Source organism: Pipistrellus kuhlii, unplaced genomic scaffold (genome assembly GCF_014108245.1).
Source record: "Pipistrellus kuhlii isolate mPipKuh1 unplaced genomic scaffold, mPipKuh1.p scaffold_m20_p_8, whole genome shotgun sequence".
Lineage (NCBI taxonomy): Eukaryota > Metazoa > Chordata > Mammalia > Chiroptera > Vespertilionidae > Pipistrellus > Pipistrellus kuhlii.
The window spans coordinates 43,483,376-43,505,329 of NW_023425584.1; the positions used below are offsets into that span (position 1 = coordinate 43,483,376).

General features: G+C 40.8%; 1 protein-coding gene across 13 annotated transcripts in view; it reads left to right on the forward strand.

Annotated features, from left to right (window-relative positions):
• The first annotated feature begins 3,396 nt into the window (after nt 1-3,396).
• Nucleotides 3,397-21,954, forward strand: part of NAA15 (N-alpha-acetyltransferase 15, NatA auxiliary subunit) — a 69,264-nt gene continuing 50,706 nt past the window's right edge. For 3 of the 13 annotated variants that reach the window (XM_045576403.1, XM_036424816.2, XM_036424817.2), the window contains exon 1: nt 3,403-3,792. In XM_045576403.1, coding sequence (XP_045432359.1) covers nt 3,739-3,792 — 54 coding nt within the window. In that variant the 5' untranslated portion in view covers nt 3,403-3,738. Of the gene's footprint in view, nt 3,793-21,954 lie in introns of all 13 variants that reach the window. The other 10 variants (XR_004985752.2, XR_004985753.2, XM_036424814.2 and 7 more) reach the window with 7 other exon arrangements.

Genomic DNA, 21,954 nt, shown 5'->3' on the forward strand with positions numbered 1-21,954 from the left:
AATTTTCTTAATGGAATTTTTGAAGAGAGATCACAGAAATTGAGGATATTTCAGGATTTGACTACTAAAACCTTATTTATGACCTAGGCAAAAGCAAAGGACATTTAAGATAGCAGAAAGCCCAAGCATTAGTCCCAGATTTTTCCACTGGGAAACTTTACAGAGAGAGTTAAGGAAGAAGCTGAAATCAGGGAAATACCTGGGTAAATGAATTTAATGTTTAAAAAAAAATAATATATATATACACACACACACATATATATTAAAATATATTTTATTGATTTTGTACAGAGAGGAAGGGAGAGAGATAGAGAGTTAGAAACATCAATGAGAGAGAGTCATCGATCAGCTGCCTCTTGCACACCCCCTACTGGGAATATGCCTGCAACCAAGGTACATGCCCTTGACTGGAATCGAACCTGGGTCCCTTCAGTCCCCAAGCCAACGCTCTATCCATCGAGCCAAACTGGTCTCCGCTTAAAATATATTTTATTGGGCCGAAACCGGTTTGGCTCAGTGGTAGAGCGTCAGTCTGCGGACTGAAAGGTCCCGGGTTCGATTCCGGTTAAGGGCATGTATCTTGGTTGTGGGCACATCCCTGGTAGGGGGTGTGCAGGAGGCAGCTGGTCGATGTTACTCTGTCATCGACGATTCTAGCTCTCTATCTCTCTCCTTTCCTCTCTGTAAAAAATCAATAAAATATATTAAAATATATTTTATTGATATTTTACAGAGAGGAAGAGAGAGGGATAGAGAGGTAGAAGAGAGAGGGATAGAGAGCTAGAAACATTGATGAGAGAGAAACATCGACCAGCTGCCTCCCGCACACCCCCTACCGGGGATGTGCCCGCAACCAATGTACATGCCCTTGACTGGAATTGAACCTGGGACTTTTCAGTCCGCAGACCGACGCTCTTCCACTGAGTCAAACCGGTTTTGGCTAAATTTAATGTTTTTTAAAAATTGACTTCAGAAAGAAAAAGAGGGATAGAAATATCAATGATGAGAGAACCATTAATCAACTGCCTTGCATGCCTCCTACTGGGGATTGAGCCAGAAACTTGGGCTGGTACCCTAACTGGGAATCCAAACCTGAACTCCTGGTTCATGGGTGGATGCTCAACCATTGAGCCACACTGGTGGGGCTGAGTAAATAAATTTTTTTTTTTCCAGCCTTTCCACCAACACATATTTCCTTTTATTTATTAACTCATCACAAACTACATACTATTGCTTAGGCATAATATTTAGTAGTGATACTATACAGATAAATAAAACAACTCTTGCCTTTTAAACTCACAAAAGAGCAGGGTAAATGGAAATCCACAGACAAACTTAAAAAGTGATAAATATGAATTAAATTCTTTATGTGTGCCAGATTCTATTCTACATGCTGGGAATTTAATAGTTAATGAAATACAAGTGTTCCATTCTCATGAACTCACTAGGTATACCAGTTAATAATGGAGGATTTTGTAATCAAAGAAAACATGATAATTTCAAGAGAAATATCTAAAGTTCTTAATTCAAAGTAATGTCCATCACTAGCTACACATTTTCCCCATCTTTTAGGTAATTTGTGGATACTATCCCAGTAGAACTTTTCTTGTTTTAAAGAAAACCATTCAGAGACCCAATTTTCCACTTCTTCATATGTTTTAAAGTGCTCCTCAGAAAGTTCGTGTGCCATCAATCAAAACAAGTGGAATTCTGAAAGAGCAAGATCTGGTAAATATGGCCGGTAGGTTATGAGTAAATAAATTTTAAAAAAATGTATTTTATTGATTTTTTTACAGAGAGGAAGGGATAGGAATAGAGATCTAGAAACATCAATGATAGAGAAACATCGACCAGCTGCCTCCTGCACACCCCTACCAGGGATGTGCCGCAACCAATGTACATGCCCTTGATGGGTATTGAACCTGGGACCTTTCAGTCCGCAGGCCGACGATCTATCCACTGAGCCAAAATGGTTTCGGCTGAGTAAATAAATTTAAAAGAGCAATGTTACATATTATATAATGATTTCATGATGCAGAAAATGCTATGAATCGAATTCAGGATCTGGAGAAAGATCATAGAAAATAATCAACAGGCCCTCGCTGGTGTTTTCAGTGGTTAGAGCAGATGATGGGAAAGGAAACCAGTCCATGTGTCTCACATCCATGTTTCTCTCTCTTCCCCTCCTTTCCTTCCTTGCTTCCATTCTCTCTGAAGGCTTCATGCCAGTGGGGCCTTGTAAAACATTCTCAGGTGAGGATTTAAGAAAAGTAACCAAGGATAAAAATATATTAAAAATGTATATTATCAGTGGAATGCAACTTTTAAAACTTAGTTTTACTGTGATTGTTAATGAAATGACATACTAATATATGTAGGAGATGCCCTAAGTCAGTGGTCAGCAAACTGTGGCTCTCCAGACACATGTGGCTCTTTGGCCCCTTGAGTTCTTAGCAAAGGCCAGCTTAGGAATACCCTAATTGAATTAATAACAATATACCTACCTATATAGTTTAAGTTTAAAAAATTTGGCTCTCAAAAGGAATTTCAATCGTTGTACTGTTGATATTTGGCTCTGTTGACTAATGACTTTGCCGACCACTGCCCTAGGAGGTTTGTAATCAGACCTTGCCTACTGCAATAATCTTCTGGCATCCTTGCCAGTTCTTTTTAGGCTTCTAAGATTTGAGGATTTCTGGAGATGGGGGATTCAGTGAGTCTCAATGTAAAGCACTAGTCTGAAGCTAGCTCCAGGGAAGCCAGTGCCCCTAATTCCACACCCAAGGTGACTCAGACACTCGCCAACCCTGCATGGTATGGCCTGCACCGTGAAATAAGCACACACACTTTAACATTCGGCTGCTTCTCTGGCAGTGCGAAACGACACTTTGGATCTGGCTGACTCCCTTTACAGGCTCGTCTTCAGGAATACACTAAATCACCCCAGCCAAGTCCATTTAATTGCTCAAGCTCTTCCACGCTTTTTAGACACCATTAAAAGCCTCCACATCTGTTTACAAGGCCCCACTGGCACGAAGCCTTCCCTTTCTCTCTGCCTCTGCTACTTCACTCGGCACTTTGCGATCAAACACAGCGCTTCTTGAACACCTGCATGTAAGCACTCCAGGCTCAGGCTGTGCTCAGTCTGGGAGAGTGGATCCAATGAATGAGAGGCCAGCTGAGCGGCAGGAAGGCTATTTTTAACCCAGAGGCGGTCGGACCCAGAGAGGACCACAGCCCGGGCTCCCGCGGTGCCTCCGTTATTCTCCGCGGCGGACAGGGTGGGCGGGGCCTCGGCGACCCCCTCTGTCCCGGCCCTCGGGCCGGCCTCCAGGTTTCCCGGCAAGCCCCGCGGCAGAGGAGGTGGGGAAAGGAGGTCACCGCGCCTGCGTGCTAGGAGGCATGACCCGGGTGGGAAAGCCCTTCGCGTCCGCCATTTTGGCTGCCTCTGTCGGTCCGTTCAGTTACCACGTGAACCGCCGACGGAGACCCGTGGTGGGTGGGGGGAAGCGGCGGCCGCGTATAAAGTGAGAAAGGGGGAAAAAAAAAAAAAAAAAAAAAAAAAGACAACGAAGGGGAAAGGGGCGTCGCGGTTGGGAGACGCCGGTGACACCCGAGGGCCCGGTCGCGGCGGTGGATCGGGGCATTCAAGGCTGAAGCCGCCAGGGAACGGCGGCGGTCGGACAAACACACTGACCGAGCCGGGCGGTGGCGGGAGCAGCGGGAGGAGCCGGAACGATGCCGGCCGTGAGCCTCCCGCCCAAGGAGAACGCGCTCTTCAAGCGGATCTTGGTGAGTGTGAGGGCTCCGGGCGAGCGGTGTGGGAAAGGTTCCGCCGGCACCCGGGGCCTGTCACCCGTAACCTCGGCCCGACGAGCTCCGGGCCACCCTCGCCCGGGACCCCGCCTTCGTGCTTGTCGTCTGGCGGAGTGAACTCTCTCGTCCACCCCTTCCCTACGGTCCCCACTCTGGCCCGTGCGCCGGGAGGGAGGTCTGAGGCTTCCTCCTCCCGTCCCCTCCTCACTCCGGAGGCTGTGGTCCCCGACTAGGCCCTGTCCTCCCAGCTCCTGGCTCGCCGGTCTCCATATCCCTCCCTGAGCGAAGGGAGCGCAGGCCGCCGGGCCTTGGGGAGCGAAGCCGGCCGCGGGGGCTGGAGCCCCGGCCTGGGCGGTGCGGGGGCCCTGCCGGCCGGCCGGCCGGGGTGGTGCCCCTGGAAGGAACAGGTGGGACGGATGCGGTGCGGCTCATTCATTGCCCGAGCGCGGCTCTTCCTCCGCCGGCTGGCCGTCCCTCCCTCCGCCTCTCCGCTGGGGATTCACCTGTCCCCGCCCGGCCGCCCGGCCGGGAGTCGCTTCGTCGTGACCCGGGAGGTTGGAAGGGGAGGAAGGAGTTTTTAAAAGAGAAAAGGAAGCTTTTTTAAACGACGACTTCCTCTTGGTTAGTTGCATACGTGAGTCTTCAGCATCTTGGCCTTTCTCTCTCTCTTTTTCTCTTTCTTGCTAGAGGAGGGACGGGACATTTATTTCGTAGTTTCTGAGCGGGAAGCAGCCCCACCCCATCACTCTCCTGTGGAGGTGGGGCGCATCGCGTGGGGGCGGCCCGGTCGGAAGTGAAAAGTAGACGAGAGGGTTTTTGCGGTGACTGAAGGGCATTAACACCAATGGAAAAATTTAGCAGCAGAGAATATAAGAACTTTTGAGACGGATCCTTTTTTTTTTTTTTTTTTTTTTTTTTTTTTTTTTAAATATATTTTATTGATTTTGTACAGAGAGGAAGGGAGAGAGATAGAGAGTTAGAAACATCGATGAGAGAGAGTCATCGATCAGCTGCCTCTTGCACACCCCCTACTGGGGATATGCCCGCAACCAAGGTACATGCCCTTGACCGGAATCGAACCCGGGACCCTTCAGTCCCCAAGCCGACGCTCTATCCATTGAGCCAAACCGGTCCCGGCGAGACGGATCCTTTTTTGACATTAGCTCAAACACATTTATTCTCTCTACATTTCGAAAGTGTGCAGTTTTGCTTTTTTTTTTTTTTTTTTCATTGTCCTAAGTGCAATGTTGTTTGGAGGGACGGTTTACCTTGTAAAATACGTTTTGTCGCCTTGGCGCTATAATTAACACATTATAGCACCTTTTTTTTTGTTTGGCATTTAATGTGTGGGTTGCCCCTCTCATGCAAACATTTCTTTGTGAAAGAATTAACTGTATTTGCCAAACTAAAGACTTTCAAAGTTTTTTTTTTTTTTTGGGGGGGAGGGTTGTATGAAAGTGTTTGTTTTCTCTCTTGCGATTTCAGTTTATTTCACTTGTTTGAAAAGTAGGACAACTCTGGGGATCCAGGTTTCCTAGAAATAAGAAAGTAATCCATGTTGAAATAACTTTGATTTTGCAAAAATAATCATATGTAATATATACATTTATGCATATTAAAAAACACCAGAAAGTCACATCAAATACCATGTAACTTTTAGTTTCCTTGACATTCTTATTGCTATTTTTGTTTTGTTTTAGGAGGAATTGGAGTGTCAGAGGGACTATAGTATAGTTTTGCCAGAACAATTTACTTATTTTTAAACCTTTTAAAAGACTAATTGGTGTTTAGGCTTGACTATAACATAGTTTCAGATGAGCAATTTGTCTTTAATCTTCCCCAGTTCTTTATTTTGAAAATTCAAGCTGAAAAGTTGAGAGAAGAGTATGAAGAGCATTTATAAACCCTTTACCTAGATTTAATATTTTGCTATATTTTCTCTCTCTCTCTCTCCCACCCATACTTATAAAAGAGTTAAAAGTAAGTTGCACACATAATAGTTCATTCCTAAATGTTTCAGCACGCATCTCCTAAGAAGGCCATTGTTCTGTAAAACCATAATACTATTATCAATCATTCCCTAATATTGTCTAATACCCAGTTCATATTCAGGTTCTCCCAATTGATAGGGGTAACACTTAAAAAAAAAAATCAAACTTTAGGGTCACATCCAGTTTTAACAAATAATACATTGAGATGCCTTGTACCCATTACCTAGTTTTCTTAATGCTAATACCTTGTAAAACTGTAGTTCAGTATCATAACATTGATACAATCTACCAGTCTTATTCATATTTTTCCTTTTTACTTGTACTGATTGTGTATTTAATTCTGTGCACGCTTATCACGTGTAAATTATATAACTATCACAACAGTCAATATACAGAACAGTTCCATTAGAACCACACCCACTTCCTTCCCATCGTCTCTACCCCCCAAACTCTGGCAACCACTACTAATTTGTTCTTTTTCTATAGTTTTGTCATTTCAAGAATGTTTACTAAAAAGTGCATAACTTTTAGGATTGGCCCTATTTATGTAACATAAAAGATTCATACAAGTTGTTGGGTTTATCAATAATTGTTCCTTGTTATTGCAGACTAGAATCCTATGATATGGATGTACCATAGTTTAATTATTTCATAGGATAACAATTTTTGATTAAGCATCAAAAACTTTTTGGTGGTGATGATAAGAGTGAACATTTAAATTCATTGCTAAAGTTAAAGTACTAAAGGATTTATTGGGATAGGTACATGTAGAAGAAAATTGAAAATCACTACCTGAAAGTAAAGGACATATAATGTCCTTAATATCTTACGTTGGAATGAAGAATGAAGAAAGTAATATTAATAAAAAGTATAATTAGTATTTGTTTTTTCAAAACTGTTTTTGTTTCCTCAGTGTTGTAGTTAGCTCTTTTGACTGTAAGTTTTTCCTCCAAGTAAGATAAAGGAAAAGTTGGGCATACTCTAATGCCTTGTAATCATGGTTCTGGGTTAGTAACTTAAGTCATTTCAGTGGCATTCAGCTTTTAAGCTACTACTTTGTTAGTTGTACCATACGTATCTGTAGTAAAATGTGTAGGAAATGAAATTAATTTGTGTTTTATAATTTCAAAATAATGAAGTATGTGTTTGTCTTAATTTGTCAAAGGAAACCTGGTTTACACATCAGTTTACAAAATGTTGCAGTTTTTTTGTAGTGGATTTGCCTGGCTTATTCTAGTCGACTTCATATCTAAAATTTAATTTTGTTGCGTATTTGGTCCATCCCCACCCCTCCACCCCCAATTGCTGTTTTCTGGCTATAAAACATTGTCATAAATTGGTCAGAATTTCTGCAAAAAGTGTCTTGTATATAATTTGTCTAACAAAAGGGTGGGAATATGAGTTTAATGTGGTATATATTATATATAGGAGTTTAGTTTAAAAAAGAGATACTTGTTTTTGCCAAACTTTTTTTTTTTTTTTTTTTTTGTAATTACACATTATTGTAACAATGTGAAAAACTAAGTCATTAAAAATTATGGCTTTGCATAGCCACTTTCTTAGGATATAGGTGAATGGTAGGAGAGATGAGCTGGTCAGGATAGAACAAAATCCACACTTCTGTAGATTTTAGCCCACTTGGAAAAGTTGGACATATCTCTTGCCTTGTAGTTAAGTGTTGCTAGGTTGGTGACTGGTGCTGCTTTCTTCTCTCTTCACTCTCTATGTGTTAATTTGAGTTGCAAGAAAATCATCTAACTTAGAAGTACTTAAAATATTGTACATTATTTATTTTTGGATTTTTGTCTGAATGATTTATGGTGTTAGTTAAAAGTCTAAAGAATAGAATTTTCCTTCCTAGAAAAGTGGTAAGAGAAGTTAGCATAGCATGGCGGTAATGTTTGTGATTTACTGAAAATTTACAATTTGTACTGTAGAATACAACATTCTGTGGAGATGGAAATGTTCTGTGTCTGCTCTGTCCACTGTGAGAGCCATTAGCTACATTTGGCTGTTGTACACTTGAAATATGGCTAATGGGATTGAGAAACTGAATTTTTAATTTTAATGAATTTAAATTCAATTAGCCACATGTGGAGGGTTATCATTTTGGACAGTTAAAAGACAGTGCCCACAGAAGCAGACATGGTGCCCTGAACGATTGCTGGACAGAAAGCTACTGGCCAACTGGCCTTAACTGAAGGGATTTCTTTACTTAGTCTGCATTCTTTTTTTTTCTTCTTTTTTAAAATATTTTATTGATTTCTTTTTTTCTTTTTCTTTTTTTAAAGGTATTTTATTGATTTTTACAGAGAGGAAGAGAGAGGGATAGAGAGAAACATCGATGAGAGAGGATCATCGATCAGCTGCCTCTTGCACACCCCCTACTGGGGATGTGCCCGCAGCGCAGGTACATGCCCCTGACCAGAATCGAACCCGGGACCTTTCAGTCTGCAGGCCTATGCTCTATCCTCTGAGCCAAACCGGTTGAGCCAAACCGGTCTCGGCTATTTTATTGATTTCTTACAGAGTGGGAGAGAGAGGAATAGAGAGTTAGAAACATCGATGAGAGAGAATCATCGATCAGCTGCCTCTTGCATACTGGGGATGTGCCTGCAACCAAGGTACATGCCCTTGACCGGAATCTAACCCGGGACCTTTCAGTCCACAGGCGACGCTCTATCCACTGAGCCAAACCGGTTTCAGCTACTTAGTCTGCATTCTTATTCCCTTTAATAATTGTGCTTCTGAAAACATACCGTATTTTTCGGACCATAAGACGCTCCGGACCATAAGATGCACCAGTTTTTAGAGAAGGGAAATGAAGAAAAAAAGATTCTGAAACAAATAGTGTCCTAAAATATTTTATGTGCATTAAAACCCAACATCACAGTCATAAACACATGTAATCAACCCTGTAGAGTAGGGGTGTCGAACTCAATCAGAGAAGGGGCCAAAATCTAAAATCCAGCCTAAATCACGGGCCGAATGGTTTACTGAACAGTCATAAACTGTCATTGTGATGGAAACGCAGCGGAGTGCAGTGATGACAGCGCGGTGCAGGCCACATTGCAAGGCCTGGCGGGACGGATTTGGCCTGCGGGCCTTGTGTTTGACACATGTGCTGTAGAGTAAACAGCAGCATTTAGAACCATTTTAGAGCCGGGCAAGCACACAGAGACCACACAGAGCCGGGCAAGTAAAAAACCTTTTTTTAAAAAAGTATATGTGTAGGCTATATTTGGACCATAAGACGCAGGGACTTTCCCCCCCCCACTTCTGGGGGAAAAAAAGTGCGTCTTATGGTCCGAAAAATACGGTAGTTCTCTCAGAGCATTGACTTAAATATATATATCTTCTTTGTTCATAAGTGTTTTTGGACATAAAAGACTAAGTCATATAGGGGATCACATGCAAAGGACTGTTTGTTCAAAATTTTCTCTCCTAGATATTTGCATGGCTCATTTTTTTTCTCATTTCTTTTAGAATTCTGCTCAGATGTCATCTAAATGTTATATAGAAGCCTTCCTTGACCAGGAGAAATCCTCCTCAATCAACCTTCTTATTTTCTTCCTTGCTTTCTTTTTTCCCCATACCACTTTTCACCACCTGACAAGTTATTTGTTTATCATATGTCTTTCACAATTAAAATGTAGTTTTTATGAAGCTATTTTGTTTTGTTCATTGCTATACTCAATAGAATAATGTACCAATACAGATATTTAATAAATATTTGTTACATGAAATGAGTGTTAAACCATTGACTACAGGGCAAGAAAGAAAGAGCTTTGGATTGTGTGCTTGCACAGAGATTTTTGTAGAAAGAAGGTAGTTAAGCTGAGCCTTGGCTTTGTAGAGTGTAGAGTACATTACTACTAGTATATGAGGTAATCGTAGGACATCTGGCAGAACCTGTATTACCTGGTAAGAACTTGGATGTTTCAATTTATGAATGAATCGTAGTATTAGTTTGTTTACATGGCCTTTCTCCCATCACAAGAGCATAAGAGAAAATTTGATTTTTTTGTTTGTTTGTTTTAGCATTGGAAGAAAAATAACATCTCCATTAAATGATGTGAGGAGCTTGCTGAATCAGGTAGTAGCCTTACAACTGATAAAGCTCTACAACTGATTCTAACACAGTTAGGGGTGAGAATCTGCATATGCTGTTACTAATATAAAATGTTAAAAGAGGAAATTTTTTTCTTTTAGTTTAGAGTTCTTTTGTGAGTTATTTTCAGGAAATTAAATAACCAAGTTGAATTGGAATTTGGAAAGGTATGCTGGAAGCTGGAGTGTCAGAACAAGACATGTAACCATCAGTGAGCGTAGGCAACCTTCAGTGTTCACTTCTAAATACGTACACCTTTGCTCTCTAATCCTAGGCAATAACCATATTAAAAAAAGAAAAACTTAAACTTCTTAGTGAAAATTGTTTTGAGAAGAATGTCATTTGCCAGTGCTGATGGCAAGAAAAGCAAGTGAAAAGGTTTAAAAGAGTGGTAGTTCTTAGTATAAAAATTAGGGTGTGGAGAGGAGGGAATTTTATGCTGTGATTGTATTCTTGACTTTTGGAAATTTCCCTAGTATATCTGTACTGTTTTGTAATGCATGCTGTATGTACAAAGCTGTATTTAAGTTGTAACTTGAAAAAAAATAATTTAACTTGTTGCATATGCATTTCCTTTCTTAAATAAGCTATGAATTATATTCACTATTTAATTTGTAATTAAAATAATTGCTTAAAATTTCCATTTAGTAAAAATAATCTTTTTTTTTTCCTATTTAAAAGTAAAATAAAAATAGAAATAAATGAATGAGAGGTTAATGTTTTTGTTCTTGACATTCCACTGAGATTTTCTTTGGTTAATAAAATAGGAAAAGACCTAGCCGGTTCAACTTAGTGGATAGAGTGTTGGCCTGCAGACTGAAGGGTCCAGGGTTTGGTTCCCATCAAGAGCACATGCCCGGTTTGTGGGCTTGATCCCCAGTAGGGGCCGTGCAAGAGGCAGCCAATCAGTGACTCTCTCATCATTGATGTTTCTATCTCTCCCCCTCCTCTCTGAAATCAATAAAATTATATTTAAAAAAATAAATAAAATAGGAACATATTTTCAGTTGGTATAATTTGAAATTTTTACTAAAACCTACTAGGGAAATTGTAATGTTATTTTTTAATTGAATTTACTGGGGTGGCATTGGTTACTAAAATTATATAGGTTTCAGGTGTACAATTCTGTAATACATTATCTGTTTATTGTATTGTGTGTCCACCACCCCAAGTAATTTATCTTCCCTTTATCTTCTACCTTCCTCTTTCCCCTTTCCCTCTAATAATCACTATACTGTTGTTTATGAAGTTTGTGTGTTTTTTTTCCTTAATCCCTTCACCTTTTCCCTCAGTTCCCCAATCCCTCTACCTCTGACTGTTCTCTGTATCTATTAATCTGTTTCTATTTTGTTTGTTCATTTTTTTTGTTCATTAGATTCAACATATACCAGTAAGTGAAATCATGTGATACTTCTCTTTCTCTGACCGGTTTATTTCGCTTAGCATAATACTCTCTAGATCCTTCTATGCTGTCTCAAGATCCTTCTATTTTACTAATGTATAATACTCTCTGATGTAAATGTACCACTGCTTTTTTATTCATTCATCTAGTGATGGATACTTGGGCTGCTTCGAAATCTTGGTTAAATGACGTTAAAATGAACATAGGGGTGCAAACATTCCTTCTAATTGGTATTTTGTTTTTTCAGGATGTATTCCTAGAAGTGGGAATCACTGGGTCAAATGGCATTTCCATATTTAATTTTTTGAGAAAACTTCACAATTTCCTACAATGGCTGTATCAGTCTGCATCCCCAGTACCAATGTACTAGGGTTCCCTTTTCTCCACATCCTTGCCAGCACTTGTCATTTGTTGATTTGTTGATGGTAGCCATTCTGACAGGTATTAAATGATACCTCATTGTCATTTTAATTTGCATCTGTCTGATGATTAGTGACTGGCATTTTTTCATATGTCTCTTGGCTATCTGATTGTCCACTTTGGAGAAGTGTCTATTTAGGTCCTTTGCTCATCTTCCTTTGGTTAAGTTGTATGAGTTCCTTAGATATTTTGGATATTAACCCTTTATCACATGTATTATTGCCAAATACATTCTCTCATACAATGTGCTCTCTTTTCATTTTGTTGATGGTTTCTTTTGCTATGCAGAAGCTTTTTATTTTTATTTAATTCTGTTTGTTTATTTGCTATGAGAGATGCCTGCGATTTTGCTGCCTATGGTTTTTTTTTTTTTTTTTGGATTTTTATGGTTTTATGACTTTTATCCATTTTGAGTTTATTCTTGTGTATGTTATAAATTGGTGGTTTAGTTTTATTTTAGTGCATGTACTTGTCCAATTTTCCCAATGCCATTTATTGAAGAGACTTTTCTTCATTGTATGCTCTTGTCTCCTTTGTCAAATAATAATTGAGCATAATGGCTTGCTTGGGTCAATTTCTGGGTTCTCTCTTCTGTTCCATTGATCTATATATGCCTGTTGTTGTTCCAGTACCAGGCTATTTTGATTACAGTGGCTTTGTAGTATAACTTAATATCTGGCATTGTGATTCTTCTAACTTTGTTCTTCTTTCTCAGGAGAGCTGCAGCTATTCGGGATCTCTTATGGTTCCATATAAATTTTTGGAGTATTTGTTCTAAATCTGTGAAATAATGCCATTGGTATTTTAATAGGGATTGTATTGAACCTATAGATTGTTTTGAGTAGTTTGGACTTTTTAAAAAAAAATACATTTTATTGATTTTTTACAGAGAGGAAGAGAGAGGGGATAGAGAGAAACATCAATGCGAGAGAAACATTGATCATCTGCCTCCTGCATCCCCCTACTGGGAATGTGTCCGCAACCAAGGTACATGCCCTTGACCGGAATCGAAACTGGGACCCTTCAGTCCGCAGGCCGAGGCTCTATCCACTGAGCCAAACCAGATAGGACCATTGGTTGCTTCTTGAATGTCCCCTCAACCAAAGGTCAAATCTGAAACCTTGGTAGCGGGATGGTGCCAAGGCTTTCATTTGTTGTTTTGTTAATTCTTACCTGAGGATATTTTTTCTATCAATTTTTCAGAGCGCATAGAAGAGAGGATGGGGGAGGAAGAAAGAGAGGGAGAGAGAGACATCGATGTGAGAGACACATTGATTGGTTGCCTCCTGTACCTGCTCCTTCTTGGGAACAGGGATTGAACTTCCAATCCAGGTACAGACCTGTGACGGGAATTGAACCCATGACTCTTCAGTGCTTACGCTGACCCTCTTACTTACTGAGCCACATTGACCAGGACCAGGGCTTGCTTGCTTGCTTGCTTGCTTTCTTTCTTTCTTTCTTTCTTTCTTTCTTTCTTTTTTTTTTTTTTTTTGCCAGTATCTGTCCATTTTCCCAGCACCACTTATTGAATAGACTGTCTTTCTCCCCTCCCCCAGTGTTTTATTTTTACTTTTATTAATTTTAGAGAGGGAGGGAGAGGGAGAGACAGAAACATAAATGATGAAAGAAATACCATTGATTGGGTGCCTCCTGCAGTGCCCCACACTGGGGTTTGAGCATGCATTCAGGGTATGTGCCCTTGACTGGAATTGAACCTGGGACCCTTTGGTCCAAAGGCCGACATTCTATCCACTGAGTTAAATCTGCTAGGGCTGAATAGACTGACTGTCTTTATTCCATTGTATGTTATTGCCTCCTTTGTCAAATATTAATTGACCATACAGTTGAGGGTTTATCCTGTTCTTTCTATTCTATTTATTCTGGTCTTTCTATTCTATTCCATTGATCTATGTCTATTTTTATATCAGTACCATGATGTTTTTGTTTTTTTTCTTAAATATTTTTATTGATGCTTTCAGAGAGGAAGGGAGAGAGAAACATCAGTGATGAGAGAGAATCATTGATTAGCTGCCTCCTGCATGTCTCCTACTGGAGATTGAGCCCACAACCCAGGTATGTGCCTTTGACTGGAATTGAGCCCAGAACCCTTCAAATTGCAGGCCAATGCTCTGACTACTGAGTCAAACCAGCTAGGGCAGTGCTGTGATGCTTTAATTACTATGGCCTTGCTATATAGTTTGATATCAGGTAGTTTGATTCCTCCAACTTTGTTCTCTTTTTTCTTTTTTCTTCAAGAGTACGGTGGCTATTTGAATTCTTTTGTGGTTCCACATAAATTTTTGGAATATTTGTTGTAGTTTTGTGAAATACACCATTGGTATCTTGATAGAAATTGTATTAAATTTAAAGATTGCTTTGGGTAGTATGGACATTTTAATCATGTTAATTATTCCCAATTCATGAACATGGCATATGCTCCCACTTGTTTGCATCTTCTTCAGTGCCTGATTATTTTCCATGTATAGGTCTTTCACATTCTTGCTTAAATTTATTACTAGGGTGTTTTTTTTGTGTGTGTTTTTTTTGATGTAGTTGTAAATGGGATTGTTTTCTTAGTTTTCCTGTCTTATAGTTTATTATTGGAGTACTAGTACCTGGTGCATGGATTTGTGCACATTGAAAGGGAATTAATTAAAGAAAGATTTGTGCAGTAATTACATTACTGCAAAATATTACATGTCAAAGTAGTATATATAATACCTATAATAATAAAAGTATAATATGCTAATTAGACCTGACAGCCGAACGACCTTCCCGATGTCCTTCTGGACAAAGCGGTGGCAGTGGGACGGAGGTAGTTAGGGGCAATTAGGCAGGCAGACAGGCAGAGGTAGCTAGGGGTGATCAGGCAGGCAAGCAGTTAGGAGCCAGTGGTCCCAGATTGCAAGAGGCAGTCGGACATCCCCTTAGAGGTCCCAGATTGGAGAGGGTGCAGGCTGAGCTGAGGGACACCCCCCCTACCCCCATGCACGATTTTGTGCACCAGGCCTCTAGTAGTATTATAAAATTAAAATGTGTGTGATTGGCACCAGCGAGAGCTTCATATATATCTTGCATGCATGAATAACTAGAGGGAGCGGGCCTAAGTCATCAGACTGACATCCTTAGCGCTGCTGGAGAGTCGGGAAAGGCTCCCACCACAGCCACTGTGCTCACCAGCCATGAGCCTGGCTTCTGCCTGAATGGCGCTCCCCCCTGTGGAAGTGCTCCTGGGTTGAGAGTCTGCCCCCGGTTGTCAGTGCACATCTTAGTGACCAGTCGTTCAGTCATTTGGTCGATTTCCATATTACTCTTTTATTATATAGGATTGTCAGTGTGTATCATATGTACCAGCTGGTCAGTCTGTTGGTCCGTCGGCCAGACAGTCAATGAGTAAATTGTGAAGTGGTTCACGTTGAATGTCAATAAAAACAACCAAATTCACTATCAATAATAACAGATTGAAATATACACATGTGATTGACGGCAGCAAGAGCTTTGCATGTATCGTGCATGTGAGAGTCAATGTTTAAATTGCCAGTGTGTGTCATATGTACTGGCTGGAAGGTTGGATGTATGTACAGTCAATCACTTAGACTTTTATATCTTTATATATAAAAGCCTATGCGACTGAACGACCAGTTGACTGGTTGCTATGACACATACTGATCATTAAGGGACAGTTGCTCAACACAGGATTGGGGTCCCTTCTGTCTGGATCAGGCCTGTGGGGATCAGGCTGAAAACGGCTATCTGACTCCCCCCCAGGGGTCCCAGGTTGTGAGAGGGCGTAGGCCAGGCCAAGGGACACCACCGGTGTACCCGTCTTCTAGTATATATAGATAAGAATGCAATTGATTCCTGAATATTTATTTTGTATTCTTCTACCTTATTGAATTCAGTTATCAGGTCTAGTAGCCTTTGGTGGAATCTGTATGGTTCTCTATATATAGTATCAGATCATCTGCTTGTAATCTTTTTTTTTTTTTAAATATATTTTATTGATTTTTTTACAGAGAGGAAGGGAGAGAGATAGAGAGCTAGAAACGTTGATGAGAGAGAAACATCGATCAGCTGCCTCTTGCACACCCCCTACTGGGGATGTGCCCGCAACCAACGTACATGCCCCTGACCGGAATCGAACCTGGGACCTTTCAGTCCACAGACTGATGCTCTACCACTGAACCAAACCTGTTTCGGCTGCCTGTAATCTTATTTTGAAGCTAGTGATATATTTCTAAAAAAATATATTTTATTTTTTAATTTATATCAGGAAGGGAGAGGGAGAGAGTGAGAAACATCAATGATGAGAGAGAATCTTCTACTCAGTTGCCTCCTGCACACCTCCTGCTGGGGATCAATTCCAAAACACAGGCATGTGCCTTGACTGGGAATTGAACCAGGACCTTCTGGTTCATAGGTCAGTGCTCAACCCCTGAGCAACACCAGCCTGGCTATTTCCTCTTTTTATTGTTAACTCTGTTTGCTACTAGGGTTTTTCCTTGGACAAGAGCAGAAATTTTAAGGAAAATTTGAGGTAAATTAAGTTGGATATTTGTTGTTACTTGTTCCATTAAGTCTTGAGACTTTTGTCATTTGTAATGAGTGACCTAATGTAATACTGCTTTTAAGGGAAAAAAAAAGAGATCTATTAATATCTATTTCCTTATACACATGCTGATTCTTGTTAGGAGAGTGAATTCTTAGCAGTTATTTGGAGAGGTATGCCATTCTGAATTATTTTCACAGGTCACATTAACAGGAGATAATTGGGTTAATGGCATCACATATAATTTCCATATGGAAGACTGCCAAATTATGTTAATTGGGAACATAATCATTAGGAACTGAAGCTTAATTACTGTTCTGAAGTGTGATAAAATAAAATGCTAAGTGCTATAGTATTAGCATTTCATTCCAATAAAGTGGAGTTTGATTTTTAATTTTAATTTGTTAAATGTTTTATTATCCTCATCTCATTGCTCCATCATTTCTCTTTTATTTCTCCTGGTTATGAATCATGTTTTCCTGTTTCTTAGCTTATTCACTCATTTTTTATTGGGTGTTGGGCATTATGAATTATACATTGTTTTTATTGGATTAACTGTCTTTAAAGACTTTAAAAAATATATATATATTTTATTGATTTTTTACAGAGAGGAAGAGAGAGTCAGAAACATCGATGAGAGAGAATCATCGATCAGCTGCCTCTTGCACACCCCCAACTGGGGATGTGCCCGCAAACAAGGTACATGCCCTTGACTGGAATCGAACCTGGGACCTTTCAGTCCACAGGCCGACGCTCTATCCACTAAGCCAAACCGGTTCCGGCAAGAGTGTTAGACTTTATTACAGCAGGCAGTGAAGGTACTTATACATTAGTCTGTGGCTTTGTTAGGGTGTGTCTCTGGAGTATACTTAATCCAGGGCTAGTTTTGTCTTCTTACTGAGTAGACTTTTCCACAATACTGGTGTATACTGAATTTAGCTGTTTATTGAAGCTCTATTCTGGCTACATGGAACTCTCGGTACCATGTGCATCCTACGAATTGTTGAACTTACTGCTTTGTTTGACTTCATGAAGTTTTATCCTACATATGCAAGACTTATTATTCAATAATTTGCAAATCTTGGATTTCTTTCTCTGAATAATTCCATTGTTTTTGCAGATGTTGTTGGACTTCAGTCTTTGTTTCTTCAACTTTGTGGACTATTGTGCTCTGCTTGGGATTCTCTTGTGCTGTGATCTATAAAGCAGTGGCATTTCTAAACTCATCATGGTTTATTCCTCCATCTCATAATGGTTCGCAATCCAGCCCTGCGTGTTGTTCAGTGTCTGACAACAGTTAATTTCATATTAGAGTCCCAGTGTACTAATTCATGCACTGATGGGATCCCTCGGCCTGGCCTGCACCTCTTGCAATCTGGGACCCCTTGGGGGATGTCGGAGTGCTGGTTTCGACCCAATCCCTGCTGGCCAGGCTGAGGGATGTGCACCAGACCTCTAGTATGCATATAAGACCTCTGGTTAATCTCTTTCCTTTTTAAAAAAAAATATATTTTATTGATTTTTTACAGAGAGGAAGAGAGAGGGATAGAGAGTTAGAAACATCGATGAGACAGAATCATCCATCAGCTGCCTCTTGCACACCCCCTACTGGGGATGTGCCTGCAACCAAGGTACATGCCCTTGACCGGAATCGAACCTGGGACCTTTCAGTCCGCAGACCAACGCTCTATCCACTGAGCCAAACTGGTTTCAGCATGGTTAATCTCTTTCCACCCTTTGCCCTCCCTGCTTCCCTCTGAGATTCATCAGTCTGTCCCATGTTTCCATGTATGTGTGTTGAGAGCATCTGTCCCTGGTGGTCGGATATAATGGTTAAGTGGAATGGCTTCCTAACTCTGTGTCATAGCTACCGGTTGAACAGTCACTTAGGCTTTTATATACATATATATAGATATATATATAGATATCTCTATATATCTATATCTATCTATCTATTTATCTATCTATCTATCTAGATAGATATTTTGTCCAGTTTTGTTTTTTAAATTGATTTTAGAGGAAGAGAAACATCTATTTAAAAATATATATATTTTATTGATTTTTTTTTATTGAGAGGAAGGGAGAGGGATAGAGAGTTGATGAGAGAGAACCATCAATCAGCTGCCTCCTGCTCACTCCGTACTGGGGATGTGCCTGCAACCAAAAGTACATGTCCTTGATCAGAATCGAACCTGGGACACTTCAGTCTGGAGGCTGACGCTCTATTCACTGAGCCAAACCAGTTAGGGCTCTTCAGTTTTGTTGTTGGAGAAGGGCAAGTACAGCCTCATCCCATCATGGCCAAAAGTAGTAGTTCTTTTAATACATTTTACACAAGTAAGTTTTTAGAAAGCTAATTGAGGGTTTTAAGAATAGTGCACTTAAACTTTCATTGTATGTAGGTTTTTCCTGGAAAATGTGACAAATTAAGTGACCCTTTTAACTAGCCTGGTCTTTATATCATAGTTTCCTTTAATGCTTTTTACTGTTGTTGTTATAATTATATTAGAGGCCAGTTACAGGAAGATTCCTACAAGAATAGGGTTTCCGCCCTAGCTGGTTTGGCTCAGTGGATAGAGTGTCTGCCTGTGGATTGAAGGGTCCTGGGTTTGATTTCAGTCAAGGGCATGTACCTTGGTTGCAGGCACATCCCCAGTAGGGGGCATGTAGGAGGAGCTGATCGATATTTCTAACACTTGGTAAGATGGCGCAGCCTTCCTTCTGAGCCCGTATGATATTTCTAACTTTCTATCCCTCTCCCTTCCTCTCTGTAAAAAGTTAATAAAATATATCTTTTTAAAAAGAGAATAGGGCTTCCTGTGGCCTTTCCGCTGCCTCACTCTCATCTCCGCTGCCTCACTCCCATCTCCGCTGCCTCACTCCCATCTCCGCTGCCTTGCTCCCTCCCTTATACAGCGCTTGGCTTCCTTCTACACTGTCTTCAGTCTTCGATCTGCCCCTGCCTGCATAGGCAAATTAACTGACATCTTTGTTGGATTAGTTTGCATACTCGCTCCTGATTGTATGTTGGGCGTAGTGGAGGGATGGTCAATTTGCATGTTTTTCTTTCTTTTAAAAAAATATATATATTTTATTGATTTTTTACAGAGATGAAGAGAGAGGGATAGAGAGTTGGAAACATCAATGAGAGAGAATCATTGATCTGCTGCCTCTTGTACACCCCCACTGGGAATGTGCCCGCAACCAAGGTACATGCCCTTGACTGGAATCGAACCTGGGACCTTTCAGTCCACAGGCCGACGCTCTATCCACTGAGCCAAACCGGTTTCGGCCATTTTTCTTTTATTAGTGTAGACTAGAGGCCTGATTTGTGGGTTCATGCACTGATTGGATCCCTCAACGTGGCCTGCAGAGATCAAGCCGAAACTGGCAGTCCAATGCCGCCTGCTGCTCTAACTCATTCCAGCCCCACTGCACCTGCTGTGGGCTTGTGCCCAGTCAGTCCTGATTGGAAGAGGCTTGCATCTCCACAGTGACGCCAGCCATGAGCCCTGTGTCTGGCACCTGTCAGTTAGCTAAGTGGTGCTCCCACTGTGGGAGTACACTGACCACCAGAGGGCAGCTCCTGTGTTGAGATCTGCCTCCTGGTGGTCAGTGCATGTCATAGCAACTGGTTGACCTATTGTTCTGTTGTTTAGGCTTTTATACATTAGATAAGAAAAATGTTATTTTTAAGCCTTCTGCTAAGTAAATAGGAACACTAAGTTTACTTGCTTAGTCTTGTGTTTTCTTGGTTACATATATTTGTTAACAACTCCCAAGTTATAACTTTTGTTCTCCCCTTCCTCTTCCTCTTATCTCCCAGGTCATTCAGCCTGCTGAGTGCTGTTGACTATGGGAGGGGCAGAGAGTTAGGAAGCATTTGCAGAGAAACTGGGACTGATGGACCTACTAGATCAGGGGTGGGGTACCTCTGGCCTGTGGATTCATTTGATCTGGCCCTGCCAAGGAATTAGGGGTGAGTTAATTAAATGTTTGACCAAGTATAGCAGGCTAATTTTCAAGTTGTTAATTTTGTATGGCCTGAGAATTATGTTATAAATATCCAAATGGCCCTTGGCAGAAAAAAAGTTTCCTCACTCCTTAACTAGAGGATGGAATTATGATGGAAAGAAAGGACCAAGGATAGTTTTTTTTTTTGTGTGTGTGTTTTTTAATCATCATCTGGTAGGATGAATTGAGGGGAAAGTATATGCAAAATGGAAAAGACTTGGTGAAGAATAGATTTTGGGGTGAAATCAGTTGTGTTTGGGATATGTTAAGTTTGAGATGTGAAAAAACAACCAAACAAGACGGTGAGTACATAGTTGGTATAGAACAACTATAGTTGGCTGTAGTATTGAGCTGTAAACAACTGGTTTCTTGATGCTACATGTAAAACGTTACTACACATTCTATCATCTTGTCATCTTTTGCATTAATTATCCCCCCCAGATTTTAAATATATTATTTCCAAAGTTGTAAGTAAAATTTATGACACTGAATATCTTTTAGATGCAGGTTTTGTGTTGTTTTTTCATACAGTGATTTAAAAAAATAATTATTATGAAATCACATGTTGATACCTAAAAATCAAATGATAAAAAAGAAAAGAAAAGGTAATTCCTCCCACCAAGCACCCTCAGTCCTAGCCATTTTATCTGGTATTTGCTTTCTTTTGTTTAACAATAAGTCACTATTTAATGATACATGACTTTTTTTTTGTGGTGGTTAATCCTCACCCGAGGATATTTTTTTTCATTGATTTTTAGAGACAGTGGAGGGTGGGAGGGAAGGACAAGAAGAGTGAGAGGGAGAGCTATTGATATGAGAGAGATAAATCAATCATTTGCCTCAGGGTTCTGGATTGAACCTACAACATAGATAGGTACCTCCGTGATTGTGATATGAACCCACAACCCCTCTGGGTGCTGTTTGATGCTATAACTACTGACCCTCACCAGCCAAGGTGATAAATGACTTTTAGACATTTGCTGACTTTGGTTATGGAAAATGAGTACTTAGAACCACATTATTACCATGTTTTCCTTCTTTCCTTTTCCTCATTACCTCATATCACAATATTTCAGTAAATTAGTACTTAATATTTACATCTTTATGATCATGTATGTGTTGTTCACTGTTAAGCCAAATTCTATATAATAAAGAGGTAATATGTAAATTGAGCATCACTCCAAGATACAAGATGGCTGCCTCCATGTGAACACAAGATGGCTGGCAGGGGAGGGCAGTTAGGGGCAACCAGGCCTGCAGGGGAGGTCAACTGGGGGTGACCAGGCCTGCAGGGGAGGGCAGTTGGGGCAACCAGGCCAGCAGGGGATTGCAGTTAGGGGTGACCAGGCTGGCAAGAGAGGGCAATAGGGTGACCAGGCCGGCAGGGGAGGGCAGTTGGGGGGAACTGGGCCGGCAGGGGAGCAGTTAGGCATTGATCAGACTGGCAGGGGCATGGTTAGGGGGTGATAAGGCTGGCAGGCAGAAGCAGTTAGGGGCAATCAGGCAGGCAGGCAGGCAAGCAGTCGGGAACCAGCAGTCCTGGATTGTGAAAGGGATGTCTGACTGCCACCGGGATCGGGCCTAAATGGGCAGTCGGACATCCTTCAAGGGGTCCCAAATTGGAGAGGGTGCAGGCTGGACTGAGGGACGC